Here is a 20,544-nt window from a genome sequence, read left to right as displayed (position 1 = left end):
ATTTGGCTTGTTCAGTACTCAAATGCTATACACATCTATGCAATACAGTGGAATGCTGCAATAAGTTTACCATCCTACCCTGTTAGTCAAACCTTTATTTTATTTATTTATTTTTTTTATTTTTTTATTTTTTTATTTTTTTTACTATTATACTGAGCCCCCCTTAAATGAAAATTTTAGAATTGCCCCTGGAGGTGACTGTGGTGAGGCAAAACTCCCTTAGATGGTAAAAGGAAGAAACCCTGAGAGGAGCCAGACTCAAAAGAGAACCTCATCCTTATCTGGGTGACACCAGAGTGTGATTATAAATCATTATAAACACCAGAGAGTGTGATTATTAATGATTATAAACACCAGAGTGTGATTATGAACAATGTCCTTTCTACAGTCATATACAGTCAGTTGGAGTTGTGTAACCAGGAGCTTCTGAGCAACTCATAAATTAGCTCAATGTCCTCATGGGGTTGGCATTTTTCTCTTCGAATGTCCGAAATCTTCATGAAGCAGAACACAGCTGGAGCTGGAACCTCTCTGGATGCCTCAGGATCCTCACAAGGTCACTGAAGGTCTGCAATCTTCATGAAGTGGTTACAAAACTGCATTTTCTGACCAGATAATATCCAGATATAGAAAGGAAATGATTTATAATCACACTTTCTGGTGTCTCCCAGATGAGGATGAGTTTGGTTCCTCTCACGGTTTCTTTCTTGTCTCAGGGAGTTTTTCCTCACCACCATCACCTCTGGCTTGCTCATTAAGGATAAATTGATCTATTTCTACATGTACTATTTATATCCCGAACTGATATATTTCTCTAAAGCTGCTTTGTGATAAAGTCCACTGTTAAAAGTGAGAAACTTCCCAGCTCTCTGGATGTGCTGTAATGAGCGTGAGGAGGACGTTCTGCATGGGCACTTGGGCGAAAACGTCATCAATCGTTGTTTATTTACAAGGTCAAGTTCAATCCCTTTGTAAATGAATGTCTCTGGCTTCCTCCATGTTCTCTCTCAATTCAATTTAGTCCAACATTAATTTGATGACAAATGTCAGAAGTTAAATTATCACCAAGCGGTTAATATAAACATGCATAAAAAATAAATGTGATGGTTAATACTCTCTCTCTCTCTCTCTCTCTCTCTCTCTCTCTCGTGGTCTTTCTGCTGTGCTCTGTTTTAATTTATTTTAAAGTTTGCTTTATGAGACTTGACTGTTTTGTATTGATAAAGCAGTTATAATGTATGGAGGATCGTTCCACACAGGACATGTTCTAGCATAAATATATCACTCTTTCTTTCTGTGACTGTGTTTTAATTGCTTCTCTCTCCTTCTCTCTCTCTGTCTCTCTCTGTCTCTCTCTCTGTCTCTCTCTCTCTCTCTCTCTCTAATTTGCATTCTTTCTGTTCTGGTCTCTCTCTCCCTCCCTCTCTTTTTCTCTCTTTTTCCTTCTCTCTCTCCCATACGCACTTGCTCCCTCTCTCTTTCTCTTTCTCTCTCTCTTTCTGTTCTGCTCTCTCTCTCTCTCGCTCTCTCTCTCTGTCTCTTTTTCTCTCTGTGTTCTGTTCTCTCTCTCTCTTCCCCTCCCTCCAACTCTCTCTCTCGCTGTTCTGTTCTCTCTCTCTCTCTCTCTCTCTCTCTCTCTCTTTCTCTCTCTCTCACTCTCTGTCAGAATCTGAAGCGAGTGGCAGAGACATGGATGGATGAGTACACGGAGTACATCTACCAGCGGCGTCCGGAGTATCGCCACCTGTCCACGGGAGACCTGACCGCTCAGAAGGAACTGCGCAAACACCTCAAGTGTAAAGACTTCAAATGGTACATGAACACGGTGGCGTGGGACCTGCCCAAATACTACCCTCCTGTAGAGCCCTTACCTGCCGCCTGGGGAGAGGTGGGTTACTGATCTGCACACAGCCCACATGCAACAGCTGCATCGTACACTCACACATCTGCGTCTGGTGCCAGATAAACTGTCAGTGGATTCTTCACCCGAATACACATTTGTTATTAGATTATATATCACTGAATTTGAATTAATCTTATCAAGCCCAAATATTTTAATAAACTTGGCTGATTTTGCTTCTCTAAAGAGTTAAATGCTGGAAGGAATTATCTGCTAATGCACTAAGCTGATTTCACTCGATAAGATTACTTTAAATTAGTGTTAATTGGTTCGATACAATCCAGCAGAATCTCATCATTTCCTAATAATGATCTAGACTTTATTAGATAAATATCTGAGATCGGACGTTTCTAGATCGCAAAATCTCACCAAAGAAGTAGAGGCAGCTCACAAACAATCAAAAATAAAACAATTCTTTTGAATTTTTTATAATATTTATCAATTACAATAACAAACTGTAGAAGTGTTTTTCTGTAAAACTCTTCTTTAGCTTTTCAGTGATTGGCTGTTGGGTTATCAGGTTCCGCCCCCTTTGAGAAATCTTCCAGTCATGTTATAGAGGAGCTGTAAGTTTTCAGTAAATGTTAAAGTACACAAGAAGTGGATCTCAGTTAAGAGGTCAGAGGATGCTCCATATATGAGCAGCTTGAGAGATTGACATCACTATAATCAGGGCTTCCTCCATCTTGGCTCTTCTAAAGAGGTCACATGTCAATCTTCGATTAGCAACACACCTTCACGTGGCACAAAGGTCAGAGTTCAGCAACTTTAACACGCAGCTAAATGTGTATCTTCCGCATTAAGCCTTCCAGTCTCCAGCTTTCTAATGCATGTGAATAGAAATCAGTGGAAGAATAAGTCGCTCCTTGAAGCTGTGTGTCCGGTTATGACCCTGAACGATGTGTTTGAAAGCCTGAGCATACATTTGTGTCCCATTAAAACCCAGAATCCATGGTAGCATTAAATGAAGCCGTGTGTCAACATCATGCTATCAACCTGTTAGCTTAGTACCACAATATTCACCAAGAGTGATGAATAATATAGATACATTTCTGCGTTTTATATAGAAACACTTCACTGCAGTATTTATAAGAGGCCAGGTTTCCCATAGAGTCGAAAATCAATCACCTGAGCGTTAATATCACCCCTACATTCTCCCCAAATTTACACACCATCTGCCAGCTCGAGCCTTATGTTGAATCAGCGGTGAGGTTAATAGCAGCGTAGCAGCAACTTAACACTCTTTAGAACTAGCATACTGCTGATCGCTGCAGCTCTACGTTTTATTTTTTCTTATGTATATCTATAGGGATAAAAGCCTAAAGACAAATTTTTGGTCTGTCAAAGAGTATATACGGACAATTTAAACACGCTCTCAACTTGTATTTATTTATTTATTTTTCGGATGTTCACTGACACATCTGATGCAGTCTGTCTGTGAGGATTTTCACGCTAGCGATGTTGAAATGGACAAAAACGACGATTAGACGATTTACTAGTACTCTGTCATCATGATCCCCAGCTTTGACGCTCCACACTCACTGAATAGATGCCATGCATACATTCAATTATTTCTGCAGCTCGACCTCGATGCAGTCACACACCTAAACCTGAGCCATGCATGCTGTAATAGACACCCGAGATATATACTATATTTATATATATATATATACACTATATTGCCAAAAGTATTCGCTCACCCATCCAAATAATCAGAATCAGGTGTTCCAATCACTTCCATGGCCACAGGTGTATAAAATCAAGCACCTAGGCATGCAGACTGTTTTTACAAACATTTGTGAAAGAATGGGTCGCTCTCAGGAGCTCAGTGAATTCCAGCGTGGAACTGTGATAGGATGCCACCTGTGCAACAAATCCAGTCGTGAAATTTCCTCGCTCCTAAATATTCCACAGTCAACTGTCAGCTGTATTATAAGAACGTGGAAGTGTTTGGGAACGACAGCAACTCAGCCACGAAGTGGTAGGCCACGTAAACTGACGGAGCGGGGTCAGCGGATGCTGAGGCGCATAGTGCGAAGAGGTCGCCAACTTTCTGCAGAGTCAATCGCTACAGACCTCCAAACTTCATGTGGCCTTCAGATTAGCTGAAGAACAGTGCGCAGAGAGCTTCATGGAATGGGTTTCCATGGCCGAGCAGCTGCATCCAAGCCATACATCACCAAGTGCAATGCAAAGCGTCGGATGCAGTGGTGTAAAGCACGCCGCCACTGGACTCTAGAGCAGTGGAGACGCGTTCTCTGGAGTGACGAATCGCGCTTCTCCATCTGTCAATCTGATGGACAAGTCTGGGTTTGGCGGTTGCCAGGAGAACGGTACTTGTCTGACTGCATTGTGCCAAGTGTAAAGTTTGGTGGAGGGGGGATTATGGTGTGGGGTTGTTTTTCAGGAGCTGGGCTTGGCCCCTTAGTTCCAGTGAAAGGAACTCTGAATGCTTCAGCATACCAAGACATTTTGGACAATTCCATGCTCCCAACTTTGTGGGAACAGTTTGGAGCTGGCCCCTTCCTCTTCCAACATGACTGTGCACCAGTGACCAAAGCAAGGTCCATAAAGACATGGATGACAGAGTCTGGTGTGGATGAACTTGACTGGACTGCACAGAGTCCTGACCTCAACCCGATAGAACACCTTTGGGATGAATTAGAGCGGAGACTGAGAGCCAGGCCTTCTCGTCCAACATCAGTGTGTGACCTCACAAATGCGCTTCTGGAAGAATGGTCAAAAATTCCCATAAACACACTCCTAAACCTTGTGGACAGCCTTCCCAGAAGAGTTGAAGCTGTTATAGCTGCAAAGGGTGGACCGACGTCATATTGAACCCTATGGATTAGGAATGGGATGTCACTTAAGTTCATATGCGAGTCAAGGCAGGTGAGCGAATACTTTTGGCAATATAGTGTATGTATATATATATATATACATGTGCCCTTGGGAAAGAGGGATCGAGAAAGACATAATATGAGCAGATGCTTACTGATTTATGAGATACACCGCAAGCTGAGGGGTAATACATATTTCAACGGGGTACAGACACGTGGCCGAGAGCTGGCTTAAAGACGTCCTCTTTAATGCTCGCTGACATCCAAAATATGCCAACTCTGTTTCCATCACTGATTCCTAGCCTGTAAATACACAGCAGCTGGGTGACCCTTTTTGTGCTGCTGCTCCTAATCCAGGCTGACAGGCTATTCGGCTAATTCATTACCCGCCCTAATGTTACCTGGATAAAACCGTGGCAGATTGGCGGACCACGGCTCGGCTGATTCATTCTCCTCTCCGGGTGCGATGCTTGTTATGCGCGCTCATGTTTCCTTTTTTATTTATTTATTTATTTTTTGTCTTTCACTTTTTAATCATCTCTAATAAAACAGTGCTCTATAGACTTAACGTCAAAATTCATTCCTTCGTTTTTTTCTCTTTTTCCCTCGTCCTCTAGATTGGTGAATAATAACATTTAATTGTAATTAATTTCACATCTGAGTTAATCAGAGTCCTGGCACTCGTCGTTCACGTAGCGCTGTTGCTTTTAAACTCCGCCGGTTATGGACGCATTGGCTCAGAAAGCCATTAAGGACCTCCGGCTCCTCCCAGCCATTCACTGGCCTTCACTGCCTCACTGTAGGGAATAAACTGAAAAAAAATAGGCTGGATTGGATAGTGGAGATCTGAAGGGAAATTTATGCACGGTAAATATCTTCTTTCCTGCGGCGGAATGATAGTAATTTGACTGTAAGGCTCCGTACGCTGCCACGCCTGGACCGGCCATCTGTCACTCTGCCTGATCCATTACACAATAATGCAGCTCGACTGGGCATTTGGAGAGAGAAAAAAGGAAGAGGATCAATGTGTCAGCGTGTCTCCGTATCTCCTGCGGAGGACAGGAGGTCGTCTCCTCATGCTCTCTCACGTGCTGAGTGGAACTATGGGTAGGCAGGTCAGATATACGCTCCACTTCCTGTCTCACTCACACACAGATTATCTCCAGTTAATCCTCCTCTGAAACACAACAACCGCTTAAAACAGTGCACTCTGCAACATCTCTCTGTCGGAAGATTTAACCCTCATCCTCTGAGGCACTGGAGCGATAGGATCAGTGATACGTTTATGTTTTTCTGTGTTAAAATATCCAGTACAGAAGGTTTCATCATTCTGATTGGTCTGAAGATGTTGATTAATTCTCTGTAAGAGCAGTCAGTGCCAGTTTATTATATTAATGCACTCATTTTAGTACTTTCTCCACCAGGACTCGTACAGAGGACGCTCCACATTTTTGTGGAGGAAAGGAGACGTTTACTTAACATGGATGGAAGGAGTCTACAGTGTCAGAGCTTTGAAACAAGCTTTTCTTATTAACTTTGAGAGAGAAATAAGAGAGACTAGTGAGAAAGGAACACCGGGCTGTATTTTCTGGACATTCCACAACATTGAGCGTAACTATAAACGGATAAAAACTATGATTTCCCTTCCTTTAATTTAATATAGAATTGTTATTGTTGGCTAATTGCTGTGGTCTAAGATTAATAAAATGGACGAGGACATGCTGTTACAGGAAAATAATCGACTTGAGAGCGGCAACAGTACGTTACTGATTATTACCCTTAAGCATTATCCTTAGTATTACATTATCTTTATTTATATCCTATGTTGCTTAAACCAGCTCCAAGAAGTGCACAAAGAACGAAAGCAAAGAGTTGCTCCTAGTGACAAAATTCTTTCCTTTTACAATTAAAGAGAAGAGCCTAATAAAGATAAAAATTATTCACAAAGCATCTTAACCCTTAAAAGAGCTCTTAAGGTCGAGAAGGAAGGAGGAGGACTTGATTAAGAGTTTCTTTAGCAGAGGAGAAAATGGCCGAAGGGCGAAGAGGGAGAAGAAATGTGTTGCATACAATATTTAATAACGACAGTGAGTTAATAAGATGTTACAGATTAGATCATGTAGGGATCGGCAAACATAATATATACATGATACATCCCCAAATATCTTAATGAAAGGCTTATAATAGACACTATTTAAAAACCCTTTCATTTTTTTTACTGGACAACCAATCACAGTCTTTAAAAGAATGTTTCATATCTAGCAACAGGCTTAGCCCCGCCTCCTCCCTAAGATAACAAGTAAGTTTTAGTCTTTTCCTTGCTCAGAGTTGCTCTAAGATTGTTTCTAACCAGGAATCTTAGCTTAGTGACAAAGTAAAGGCTTATAATAGACCAAATGAGATCCTGAATCACTCTTAAGCTAAGATTCAGAGTAAGAAATTCATTAAGCTAAATTAGGAGCTCTTTTAGATGATCCTTAGAATATTTAGCAATAAGAAATAATAAGAAAGTTGTGGAAAAATTGTTAAAATGAAGCCTTTAGAGAAATTGAGCTAAAAAAAAATGTAGTTCACTTCATTCACTTCCTGGTCAGGGTTACAGTCAAATCATTTTTGGTTTCATACACTCTCTCACACAAGTTAGAGCACATAAAACATTGTTCTGAGAGCTGAGAGGAAACCAGAGAACCCAGAAGAAATCCGCACAGGCACATGAAGAATGTGGAGAACTTGTGAAACTATATATTCACTAGAGTAACCTAAAGTGAGCTGTGCGGCTGCATCATGCTGCTACCTTTTCAACAGAAATAACGTATAAAATGGGTCACATTGATCAGATTTGTCTTTCATTTGAGTTTTTCATTAAAATTAATGTAGAATCTTCCAGAACCCCTCCTCTGTAGGTCTACTACTTTAAAGCATCAGGTTTAGCGATTGGTGTCTGGAGATTTCTCACAGAGAATTCATTCACACAAACTCTGTCCAAGGTTTTATTATTGTGCCTCTAACATCCTCAAGGCTCCTCGCTTTTGCCTTCATCACCATAACGGCCCCCGAAGACGACATCCGCCCTGTCCCCGACTTCCTAAACGTCATCTTATCTCACTCAAGGCCGCTCAGAGAAATGAATTCTAAAGGACGAGGAAAATAAAAGCGCAGGATCGATGATTAAAATATTGACTGATATCGATTATTACCACCCTGCGATGCCTGAACCAACAGGTTCTAGATGTATATGCTGTGTGTAATCGCACACACACACACACACAGTGTATTGAAGTGTATTACACTGGAATAGTAAAATTCAGTGGAATTACAAAGCGCTTGTGAAATTTTAGGGTGTGTGTGTGTACCATAAGGACAATAGGCGTTTTGTTTAGCTCAAATAGGAGCATTTATTTGCTTCCCTGATGTCTGATTTCACTTTGATCGTTCAAAAGAAAACCCTCTGCTCATGCTGTTGGTGTGTGCATTCACAGCAGCCGCACAGTTCAAGGTGTACCGTACCAGCTGCTTTAAAAAGGCAATCGCTGAAAGTTAGACAAAGGAAATAGTCTCCTAACATAGATTTATTTTTGTAAAAAACATATTTTTGAGGCAGTTTACTAGCCGTGCCGACCTTGTGAAACGGGGTCTTTACAGCAAGCTGCCTGCATGCAGCAGTAAATTGACCCCCTGTAATGGATGCCTTTGTTAGCCTGACAGCGAGGTCAACGTCCTCGTCCAGAATGTGTCACTCATCAGAGTTGCCACGCAGCAGAGCAAATCAGAGCACAGAAGGGACCAGATAATGGACAGGAGAATAAATTCAAGGCCTAAATGCAGCCTTTTAGGACTAACTCAGCGAGGCAGAGAGGCACGCCATCCTGGCCTTTGCTTTTGTTTCGCTCGGGTTGTTCAGCTCCCAGTTTCCATTACAGGTGTTCATTTTGAAACATGACACAGCACAAATCGGGAGCAGTGGCGTGTGCCTGCAGATAAACGGAGGCACTAATGCGTCCATTTAGATGCTTTGTGTGAGGGACTTGGCAATTCCGAGGTAATCAAAACTGTAATAAAAGATCATTGTCATGGAGATACAGCATGTCATCGCTGTCGCACCACAAAGCTTGTTGTGAATAGACGTGCAAGATTAAAACGTCTTCTGCTTTTCTTTTTAATAGACATAAAAAAAACAAAGTCTGGCCACCTTTTACACACCTCCACGTTTGAGCCACATGGACTCAGTGTTTGGACAAAATACGTGTGTTTGGTGCCTGAACAGCTATGAGGTGAATGTAGCTGACAAGCCAAACACACTAGTAGCCATCAGTTCACACGTCATGTGGAGATGTTTGGGTTTTTTTTATTCTTGCCAGATTTCTAAAAGATTTGTTACTGCTCATGGTCTTTGTACTCATGGGCAAGTGTTACTATGAAAAAAAAAACGAATCCCATTTCCGACACGCCCACAAATCCCCATAAAATACAAAATAGCTAACAAAATGACAACTAAATAGAAAAAGAATGCTTCCTAAATGCTAACATGCTAAATCAATAGCATTCCAGCTGAGCCATTGAAGTGCATCGGTTACCACCTCTCACTGAATGAATCTCCAGTGTCTTTATCGCTGCGACTCACTGTATGTGAGAACATTAAATTGCTCTTCCTGGTTTTATAGGGTGCCAATACTTTTGTCTTACACAAATACTATGTCTCATTTGTCTAAATGTATGCATTTGTTGTGAATTGCTTTCATTCCATACATTATGTTCAGGTATGGGGCAGTACGGCAGCTTAGTGGTTACCGCTGCTGCCTCACGGCAAGAAGGTCCTGGGTTCGAATCCCGGGTTCAGACAGGCAGGGGCCTTTCTGTGTAGGGTTTGCATGTTCTCCCCGTGCCTGTGTGGGTTTACTCCCACAGTCCAAAAAGATGTACGTTAGGTTGATTGGTAATTCTAAATTGCCTCATAGGAGTGAGTGTGTGTGGTTGTCTGTCTATATGTGGCCCTGTGATGGACTGGTGACCTGTCCAGGGTGTGCTGTACCCAGTGTGTGCTGGGATAGGCTCCAGCAGATCCCTGTGACACTAATTTGGAATAAAGCAGGTATAGAAAATGGATGGATGTTCAGGTATGTAATTAAAATAAATAAATGTGATAGAAAGGTTTTTATGAACATTTCTTGTGTAAACAATTCACGAGTCAGTTCATTCTGATTCATTTTAATAAACAAGTCCCAGTGTTTGATTCAGGATCACGATTCATACATAAAAAGTTGCGAAGTCTTCTAACTTCAGGCCACGCCTCCTTACTCCTCACACAGTCCAGTATATGCTGTCTACCAATGTTATGTAATATTAATATTCTGTAATTGCTGGTGTTTGTGTCCAGTGTGTGAAAAGAAGCTTATTAGATTAGAGACCGCAAACCTGCACTTACACAGAAAATAATCAGGAAAGTGTGAATGCGATCTCACAGAGACTGAGAGTCTAATTATCAGGAAATTATCATGAGGGCTCACGTGTGAACAGACTCTATACGTCAGAAGGTGTGTCTACGAGGTGACCAGTGAGCGAAGAGCTCACCCACCCACACACACCCACACACACACACACACACACACACACACACACACACATAGACACACACACAGACACACACACACTCACACACATAGACACACACACACATAGACACACACACACACACACAGACACCCCCAGACACACACACACACACAGACACACACACACACACACACACCCACACACACACACAGACACACACACACAGACACACACACACACAGACACACACACACACATAGACACACACAGACACACACACACACGCACACACACACAGACACACACACACACACACCCACACACACAGACACACACACACACACACACATAGACACACACACAGACACACACACACCCACACACACACACACACAGACCCACACACACAGACACACACACACACACACACGAAAAAGAGAAGAAACAATAGTGACATTTTAAATGAATGCTTTTAGTGTAAAGGAGTAAATTTGTCTTTTACACATGTGTAATGAATATTAAATATTCAACAAATGACTAAATGAATAAGACGTAATGAATGAAAGAACTCTCTAGTGATACATTACACACCGAGCGCACGTTTATCAAAAGCTCTTTTTCACCCACACGTGTCAAAAGAACAGAAAACACAGCCGGGGCTGATAAAGCAGCAGTTACTATCACTGCTCTCATTTTTTTCAAAGTAAATCAATCTTTTAAAAAGCAGACGTCGACGATGAAACACAAAGCAACTCCATGGTGTAATTAAATAAACAGACGTATTCGTCCTTATAAAACTGGGCAAAGAACTGAAGAAATTTCTAGAAAAAGTAGTAGAGCTTCAGGAAAAAAATCTTAAGTGAAATTCTGAACAGTCCCTGAAGTGACCTTCTGAGGAGAAAAAATTATTAAAATAAAAAATAAATTTAATTAATTAATTTAAAACATCAATAAAAAAATCACAACAGATGTTTTTTGTTTGTTTTTAGATATATTTTTTATCATGTGCACACTGCTTACTTTCTGATTATCTTAAAAATTCTTGTGAAAAGAAAATTATTACGTCTACATTCTAGTTTTTTGTTTTGTTTTGTTTTGTTTTACTCGATTTTCTTCTGAAAGAAAAGAACCTGTTATTTTTTTTGGTGATTATAGCATACGAAGCTCTACGCAGCACTTCCTGTCCTGTGTACACAACTTCTTTTCTCATATTCTTCAACAACAACATAAAATAGGAAAGCGACAACTTTTCTTGTATGTACAAAATAATTATTTGTTTCTATTAGATTTTTTATTTTTTTAATTACATTGGAACCTCAGGATATAAATTTAATTTGTTCTGGAGGCGAGTTCTTGAGGTAAAAATTTGTATTAAGAAACAAATTTCCTCATAATAAACAATGTAAATGTAGATAATCCGTTCCAGCCTCCCAATAATATGAGCAATATTCCCAATATGAAGCGTATGTAAACTGTATGGCTGCTCACAAAGACTCTCTTTACTCTAAACCCTGATGGAAGAAAATGACTTTATCGGATGGATGTGGGGATTTCTCTGTCCTTTTTTCAGCTACACCGAATACCTCATTAACAGTGCTGTTAGATATCTGTCTAGGACTGGATTTAATTTTTAGTGTAGACTCTATTACATGCTGCACAAGGTTTATTTAAATAAAACTAAGAGCTTCACCAATACTGACAGACATTTTTCCTGACCATGTGACGTCACCAATACAGTGGAACCTCGGCATACGCATTTAATTAGTTCTGGAGGTGACTTCTTAAGGTATTTGTACTGCGAAACAAATTTTCCTATAAGAAATAATGTAAATGCAGATAATCCGTTCCAGCCACCCAAAAAATATCACCAATATGACCAATACGAAGCGTATGTAAACTGTATGGCTGCTTACAAAGAACTGACCCAAGCCAAGCATTCCATGTCAAGGCTCCTCACAGGAAGTCGTGCCACCAAGCTTGGGCTAAAAATAGAACAGACCGCCCACACCACCAATCTGTCAACAAAAAAACACCTGAAAAATCACCTAGCTTTTGAACGCATGCCGAAGGCAACAGTGGTATTGTGGGTTGAAGCCTTTGAAACAAATCGTATAATTCGTAAATTCTTTGCTTCGCTTGGCTTTCCACTGACGCAAACAAATTTTGAACGGTTCCCAGACGTACGCACAACAACTTAATGTTGTCATTTGGTTCAGTTTGTTTGTATGCCAATAATGCTTCATATGCCAATGCAATTGTCTTGCAAAATTTCAATTCTTAAGGCGATAATTCATAAGGAAGGGCATTCGTATGCTAAGATTCCACTGTATGCAGGTTTGTTTGCTTTTTGTTTGTTTGTTTTGTTTTGGCTCCATGACCTAACAGCTTTAGCAAATTGTTTCCGAAAATTCTGGTTTGAATGACTCAAAAATGATGCAAACATTACAACTAAAGCGTGCAGATAACATCTTAGCTTTGGAGTGTGAGTGACTTTACACTGAGCTCTGCTTCCCAACATGGCTGTCTGCCCTGGTGTGTGTGTGTGTGTTTGTGTGTGTGTGTGTGTGTGTGTGTGGCAGCTCTAGTGCTCATTCATTATTGAGCTCTTCTTCTACCCTGGCCAGCACACCAGCATGTCTTAACAAGAATTAGGCAAATGAGACAGCCAATCAAAAAGCCATGAAAATAGGAAAAGGAAATGATGGGGAAAGTGCACACTCACCCTCAGGGTAATAACTGGAGGCTACTGCAGTGTGATTCACCGTGAGTCATTATTTAAATGACGTTTTTCTTTTTTTCCCTGAGTGGAGTGTATTGATGTCTGGGGTCATAAAAGTTAAAAACTTACAGCCTGAGACTGTCTGAACACAGACTATACATATAACCATGGTATTGTTTTTTTTTTTTAATTTTAATAAAGAGGTTCATTTAGATTTGTTTTTATTTATATTTATTTAACGTTTCCCTGAATATTGTCAGGTGTAATCACACACACACACACACACACACAGACTCACACACACACACAGACACTGTATAGTGTAACGGAGGCCAGCGTTAGGTACTGTGCAGGTAAACCTCACTCCCCTGATATCAAAAGGTGAACTAGCGACGCTGGAGGCTGCAGTTTCTTGCCTCCTTGTTCGAGCGCCCGCCTCCCATGCTGGAGACCACACATATACGGGTATTTTTAAAGCTTTTCCTCCATCTTTTTTAAAAAAAAAATCTTGTCCACATGAAAACGCAAAAACGCGGTCTGAAGGGCTGTCAAGAGCATGCAAAACCAACAGGTGGCAATATAATCTCAACTGTAAAGCCATATTGCTGCATTTGCGTGTGGACGAACGGCCTAACTGCATAAAAAAAGCTGCGGTTTTAAAAATATCCGCATTCGTGTGGACAGTGCGGGTAAACTTCACTCCCCTGATCTCTAAAGGTGAACTAGCGAATGACGCTAGAGGCTGCAGTCTTTAGCCTCCTTGTTAGAGCGCCCACCTCTCATGCTAGAGACCCGGGTTCGAGACCCACTTGGAGAGGTGGTGAGTAGGACCTGGGGGGTTTACAATAGCTCCAGGAAGCCTCTGTTAGTAGAGATGTTTGACTGAATAATACAAAGTGAAGATTCACCTTCATCATTACAAACTAATTCTACTGCAGAACCTGAAATCCCACACATCACACCTACGGACACAGAGCCATGTTCTGCACAAGCGTAATATAGTCCACCACCAGACATTTGAAGTATGCGATGAATAATTTTATGTCGTTTAGTAGCATCAGTTCTGTTGGAGTAAAGTGTAAAGTAATGCATGTAGCCTAAAGTATTTAAGTCTTTATGTATTCAGTCAAATAGCTCCTATATGACTTATTTATTTGTGTTTTACTATACACATAGTCAGCAGTCTGGGAAACCCCATCTCCCCACCTGATTTCTCAGGTAGAAGAAAAAGGCAAAAATAAATAAATGAATGAATGAATGAATGAATGAATGAATGAATCATGTATTTGTACCAAAGGTCTTTGTGCCTATAATGTACTTTGTAATACCTCATTTTTAAGAGCTAATATATTTCACCAAAAACATTACGGTTTTTGATTTAAAACCTGGCCTTGATTTTTTTCTTCCAAAGATCACGTTGTGAAAGAAACCAGTTTAACAAACACAGTGGTGCAGTCCACTCAAAGACGCGAGTCTAATTGGTTGGGGTTTTAATCAGATGGAAGTTGTTAAAAACGTCTGAGAAACGGAAGAGATTTAAAACGCTATCAATTTACTTCTGAGTGAGATTCATACAAAGAGTAAGATATTTCAGTGCAGAAATGTTTTCCAGAACAATTTACCAAAGCTTTTCCCAGGCCACCACACAAACGCTGTTGATTAGCATGCTTAATAATTGGCTTGAATGAATTAGCCCAATTTAGACTTTTTCGCACTAAGAGCTGGCCCACAGAGCTCATACACTCATTACACGGGGCGCTCATCAGCAGCGTGGGCGGCACATCAGACTACATTATACATCACAGCTCCATATGGTGGATCATGTATGATGGGGAAATTAAAATAGCACACATCCAGCCGGAGCTGTTTATCATACCAATACAATACAGAGACGCAGATCTGCTCTTTATTAACACATCTATCACATCTTACTTACGCTTGGAATCACTGATGCTGGATTTGTGTACACACCTTCTTTCTCTCACACATATACACTACATGAGGTGTGTGTGTGTGAGAGAGAGAGAGAGATGAATGAATGAATGGGTAGATGGATAGGATGGATGGATAGACATAAATTAGATAGATAGATAGATAGATAGATAGATAGATAGATAGATAGATAGATAGATAGATAGATAGATAGATAGATAGATAGATAGATAGATAGATAGATAGATAGAAAAATGAAAAGGTAACAGATATTACTATACATATATATATATATATTCATTATTCTGATGCACATTTAACTCTGTGTGTGTGTGTGTGTGTGTGTGTGTGTGTGCAGATCCGCAACGCAGCGTCAGGGTTGTGTATCGACTCCAAACACGGCTCGACAGGAACAGAGCTCCGTCTGGACAGCTGCCTGAAAGAGGGAGCAGAGAGAACTTGGGCACATGAACAGGTGACACAGCACTTCTCATTCAGACAGTCAATTCTTCAACAAACACTTTGTTAACACTGTCTTACTGCTGAATACTGAATCCTCAGCTCTGTTGCACAAACACGGTGTTAGTACTGAATACTGAATCTTCAGCTCTGTACCTCAAACACTGTCTTACTGCTGAATATTGAATCCTCAGTTCTGTAGCTCACACACTGTGTTAGTACTGAATACTGAATCTTCTGCTCTGTTGCACAAACACGGTGTTAGTACTAAATACTGAATCTTCAGCTCTGTACCCCAAACAATGTCTTACTGCTGAATATTGAATCCTCAAACACTGTTAGTACTGAATCCTGAATCTTCAGCTCTGTACCTTAAACAATCTCTTTCTGCTGAATACTAAATCTTCAGCTCTGTAGCTTGAACACTGTGTTAGTACTGAACACTGAATCTTCTGCTCTGTTGCACAAATACTATGTTAGTACAAAATACTGAATCTTCAGCTCTGTAACTCAAACACTGTGTAGGTACTGAATACTGAGTCTTCAGCTTTGTTACTCAAACACTATGTTAGTACCGAATCCTAAATCCTCAGTGCTGTAGCTCAAACACTGTTAGTACTGAATCCTGAATCTTCAGTTCTGTTGCACAAACACTATGTTAGTACTGAATACTGAATCTTCTGCTCTGTCGCACAAACACTATATTACTGCTGAATACTGAATCTTCAGCTCTGTCACTAAAACACTGTGTTACTACTGAATCCTAATTCATCAGCTCTGTAACAAACGCTGTGTTACTACTGAATACTGAATCTTCAGCTCAGTAGTTCAAACACTGTCTTACTGCTGAATACTGAATCTTCAGCTCTGTCACTCAAACACTGTCTTACTGCTGAATACTGAATCTTCAGCTCTGTCACTCAACTCAAACACTGTCTTACTGCTGAATACTGAATCTTCAGCTCTGTCACTCAAACACCGTCTTACTGCTGAATACTGAATCTTCAGCTCTGTCACTCAAACACCGTCTTACTGCTGAATACTGAATCTTCAGCTCTGTCACTCAAACACCGTCTTACTGCTGAATACTGAATCTTCAGCTCTGTCACTCAAACACCGTCTTACTGCTGAATACTGAATCTTCAGCTCTGTCACTCAAACACCGTCTTACTGCTGAATACTGAATCTTCAGCTCTGTCACTCAAACACCGTCTTACTGCTGAATACTGAATCTTCAGCTCTGTCACTCAAACACCGTCTTACTGCTGAATACTGAATCTTCAGCTCTGTCACTCAAACACCGTCTTACTGCTGAATACTGAATCTTCAGCTCTGTCACTCAAACACCGTCTTACTGCTGAATACTGAATCTTCAGCTCTGTCACTCAAACACCGTCTTACTGCTGAATACTGAATCTTCAGCTCTGTCACTCAAACACCGTCTTACTGCTGAATACTGAATCTTCAGCTCTGTCACTCAAACACCGTCTTACTGCTGAATACTGAATCTTCAGCTCTGTCACTCAAACACCGTCTTACTGCTGAATACTGAATCTTCAGCTCTGTCACTCAAACACCGTCTTACTGCTGAATACTGAATCTTCAGCTCTGTCACTCAAACACCGTCTTACTGCTGAATACTGAATCTTCAGCTCTGTCACTCAAACACCGTCTTACTGCTGAATACTGAATCTTCAGCTCTGTCACTCAAACACCGTCTTACTGCTGAATACTGAATCTTCAGCTCTGTCACTCAAACACCGTCTTACTGCTGAATACTGAATCTTCAGCTCTGTCACTCAAACACCGTCTTACTGCTGAATACTGAATCTTCAGCTCTGTCACTCAAACACTGTCTTACTGCTGAATACTGAATCTTCAGCTCTGTCACTCAAACACTGTCTTACTGCTGAGTGTTTAGAGTAGCTCATTTTATCTGATCCTTAGAAGAAAAGCTTAAAAGCTGCTATTAAGAGCAGAATTCAGAAACCAGGAGCTAATCTACAGTTATAGCAGCCACTTAATTCTGCAGCCCTGACTGTGATAGACAGACCCTCATTAACTGGAGGAGCCGTTAGATTAGGATTGGATCTAAACACCGTAGGATTTCGGACCTGCAGGAGTGACACCACACGTGTTCCTCATCGGGAAAAGAACGATTTTATATGAATATAAAAAAGAATTAAATGTATACGAACATAGGGGATAATAACACAGCGAGGTACGAGAGTGTGTCTCATCAGCACTGAGGGTTTTTTTTAATGCATATCAGTTTATTCTAAAAATAAATATTATTAAAAAATTATTATGTTTATATCTATAACTCATTTAAAATTTTTCAATAATTTTATTCTGTCGCTAATTTTCTGTTAATATTCATAATTACACTTAATTAATTTGTACATTCGTTTTTTATTTAATAAAGAACAAATGTTGTAGCTTATCTGTTTATGATTAAATGAGACGTTCCTGTTATCCCTTACATTATAACAGCTAGAAACACTCACCAGTCCCTCTGGTTTTCTCTCGCTCTCTCTCCAAGTTAGAAAAAGAATAAAAAAACACACAGCTTGTTATGTTTTACAGAAACCACAGAGCGTAAACTCCTCTGTCCTGGAGACTTTCCCGTGTCAGAAAACATTAAAGCTTTACAAAAGCGCTGACATCCCAAGCGTCCGCCATACAAGCGAATGAGCTGTTGCTATAGAAACCATAACGTATTTGAAAGAGTGAATTAATATGAACCTGTGTGTTGTAGCTGTCAGGGTTTTACTGCTGGAGCAGAAAATGAATCTGACCAATCAGAAGCAGGAATACAGTATATTCAAGCTATATTACATATTCTTATGTAAGTATGTTTTAATTATGTTTTAGGAACAGACCGGTTTCACAATCAATCAAGAAAACTGAGCAGTGACTAGCCGAGAGCAGCTGCTGGGTCTGAAATCACTCACTGGAATATTTTAGTATTTTACATAAGGACATGTCGGGTTTTTAATTGTGATAGACCGACTGTCAAAAATCTGTGTTAGGTTTATTAACACTAACGGTCGCAATACTTCTGTAGCAAATAGAACCTTGGCCCATTTTTTTTTTTTTTTTTTGTCCAGAGTGAAAACATAGCGCTTAATAGAAAGCAGGAATAAAATGAGCCTCTAGACTGAATATTCAGTTACTAGTCAGTGCTCTGGCAATATATCATGACACACTGCTACATAAACAATCAGACCATGACAAATTATCCAGCAACTTAAAGCCAGAAAATGTAAAAGAAAAATACCAAAATTAAATTAAATTATCAAAAGTTGTTTTCTGTATAAATAAATCCCGCTTGCATTTCATGGAGTTTTTGTGATAGTGAATTGGTGTAGTGATGATGTCACACAACACCTCTCGGCCCGAATCTGTGGAAAAGATTGATTAAAGATTGATTAAATACACCACTATACAGGAAATGTGGAGGTAGTTTGGAGGTAGTGTGGAGGTAGTGAGGAGGAAATGTGGAGGTAGTGAGGAGGTAGTGAGGAGGAAATGTGGAGGTAGTTTGGAGGTAGTGTGGAGGAAATGTGGAGGTAGTGAGGAGGAAATGTGGAGGTAGTGAGGAGGAAATGTGGAGGTAGTGAGGAGGAAATGTGGAGGTAGTGAGGAGGTAGTGAGGAGGAAATGTGGAGGTAGTTTGGAGGTAGTGTGGAGGAAATGTGGAGGTAGTGAGGAGGAAATGTGGAGGTAGTGAGGAGGAAATGTGGAGGTAGTGAGGAGGAAATGTGGAGGTAGTGAGGAGGTAGTGAGGAGGAAATGTGGAGGTAGTGAGGAGGAAATGTGGAGGTAGTGAGGAGGAAATGTGGAGGTAGTGAGGAGGAAATGTGGAGGTAGTGAGGAGGAAATGTGGAGGTAGTGAGGAGGAAATGTGGAGGTAGTGAGAGGAAATGTGGAAGTAGTGTGGAGGAAATGTGGAGGTAGTGAGGAGGAAATGTGGAAGTAGTGTGGAGGTAGTGAGGAGGAAATGAGGAGGTAGTTAGGAGGAAATGTGGAGGTAGTGAGGAGGAAATGTGGAGGTAGTGAGGAGGAAATGTGGAGGTAGTGAGGAGGAAATGTGGAGGTAGTGAGGAGGAAATGTGGAGGTAGTGAGGAGGAAATGTGGAAGTAGTGTGGAGGAAATGTGGAGGTAGTGAGGAGGAAATGTGGAAGTAGTGTGGAGGTAGTGAGGAGGAAATGAGGAGGTAGTTAGGAGGAAATGTGGAGGTAGTGAGGAGGAAATGTGGAGGTAGTGAGGAGGAAATGTGGAGGTAGTGAGGAGGAAATGTGGAGGTAGTTAGGAGGAAATGTGGAAGTAGTGTGGAGGTAGTGAGGAGGAAATGAGGAGGTAGTGAGGAGGAAATGTGGAGGTAGTGAGGAGGAAATGTGGAGGTAGTGAAGAGGTAGTGTGGAGGAAATGTGGAGGTAGTGAGGAGGAAATGTGGAGGTAGTGAGGAGGTAGTGTGGAGGAAATGTGGAGGAAATGTGGAGGTAGTGAGGAGGAAATGTGGAGGTAGTGAGGAGGTAGTGTGGAGGAAATGTGGAGGTAGTGTGGAGGTAGTGAGGAGGAAATGTGGAGGTAGTGAGGAGGAAATGTGGAGGTAGTGTGGAGGTAGTGAGGAGGAAATGTGGAGGTAGTGAGGAGGAAATGTGGAGGTAGTGAGGAGGTAGTGTGGAGGAAATGTGGAGGTAGTGTGGAGGTAGTGAGGAGGAAATGTGGAGGTAGTGTGGAGGTAGTGAGGAGGAAATGTGGAGGTAGTTTGGAGGTAGTGTGGAGGTAGTGAGGAGGAAATGTGGAGGTAGTTTGGAGGTAGTGTGGAGGTAGTGAGGAGGAAATGTGTAGGTAGTGTGGAGGTAGTTAGGAGGAAATGTGGAGGTAGTGAGGAGGTAGTGAGGAGGAAATGTGGAGGTAGTGAGGAGGTAGTGTGGAGGAAATGTGGAGGTAGTGTGGAGGTAGTGAGGAGGAAATGTGGAGGTAGTGAGGAGGAAATGTGGAAGTAGTGTGGAGGTAGTGAGGAGGAAATGTGGAGGTAGTTTGGAGGTAGTGTGGAGGTAGTGAGGAGGAAATGTGTAGGTAGTATGGAGGTAGTTAGGAGGAAATGTGGAGGTAGTGAGGAGGTAGTGAGGAG

The 20,544-nt window shown here is 41.1% G+C and overlaps 1 protein-coding gene across 2 annotated transcripts in view; it reads left to right on the top strand.

Annotated features, from left to right (window-relative positions):
• Positions 1–20,544, top strand: part of LOC131345546 (polypeptide N-acetylgalactosaminyltransferase-like 6) — a 255,043-nt gene that overhangs the window by 228,013 nt on the left and 6,486 nt on the right. For both annotated transcript variants that reach the window (XM_058378475.1, XM_058378468.1), the window contains 2 exons: positions 1,667–1,888; positions 15,300–15,416. In XM_058378475.1, the coding sequence (XP_058234458.1) occupies positions 1,667–1,888; positions 15,300–15,416 (339 nt within the window). The remainder of the gene's footprint in view (positions 1–1,666; positions 1,889–15,299; positions 15,417–20,544) is intronic.

Source organism: Hemibagrus wyckioides, linkage group LG03 (genome assembly GCF_019097595.1).
Source record: "Hemibagrus wyckioides isolate EC202008001 linkage group LG03, SWU_Hwy_1.0, whole genome shotgun sequence".
In the NCBI taxonomy this organism is placed as follows: Eukaryota; Metazoa; Chordata; class Actinopteri; order Siluriformes; family Bagridae; genus Hemibagrus; species Hemibagrus wyckioides.
This window is presented reverse-complemented; position numbering and strand designations above follow the sequence as displayed.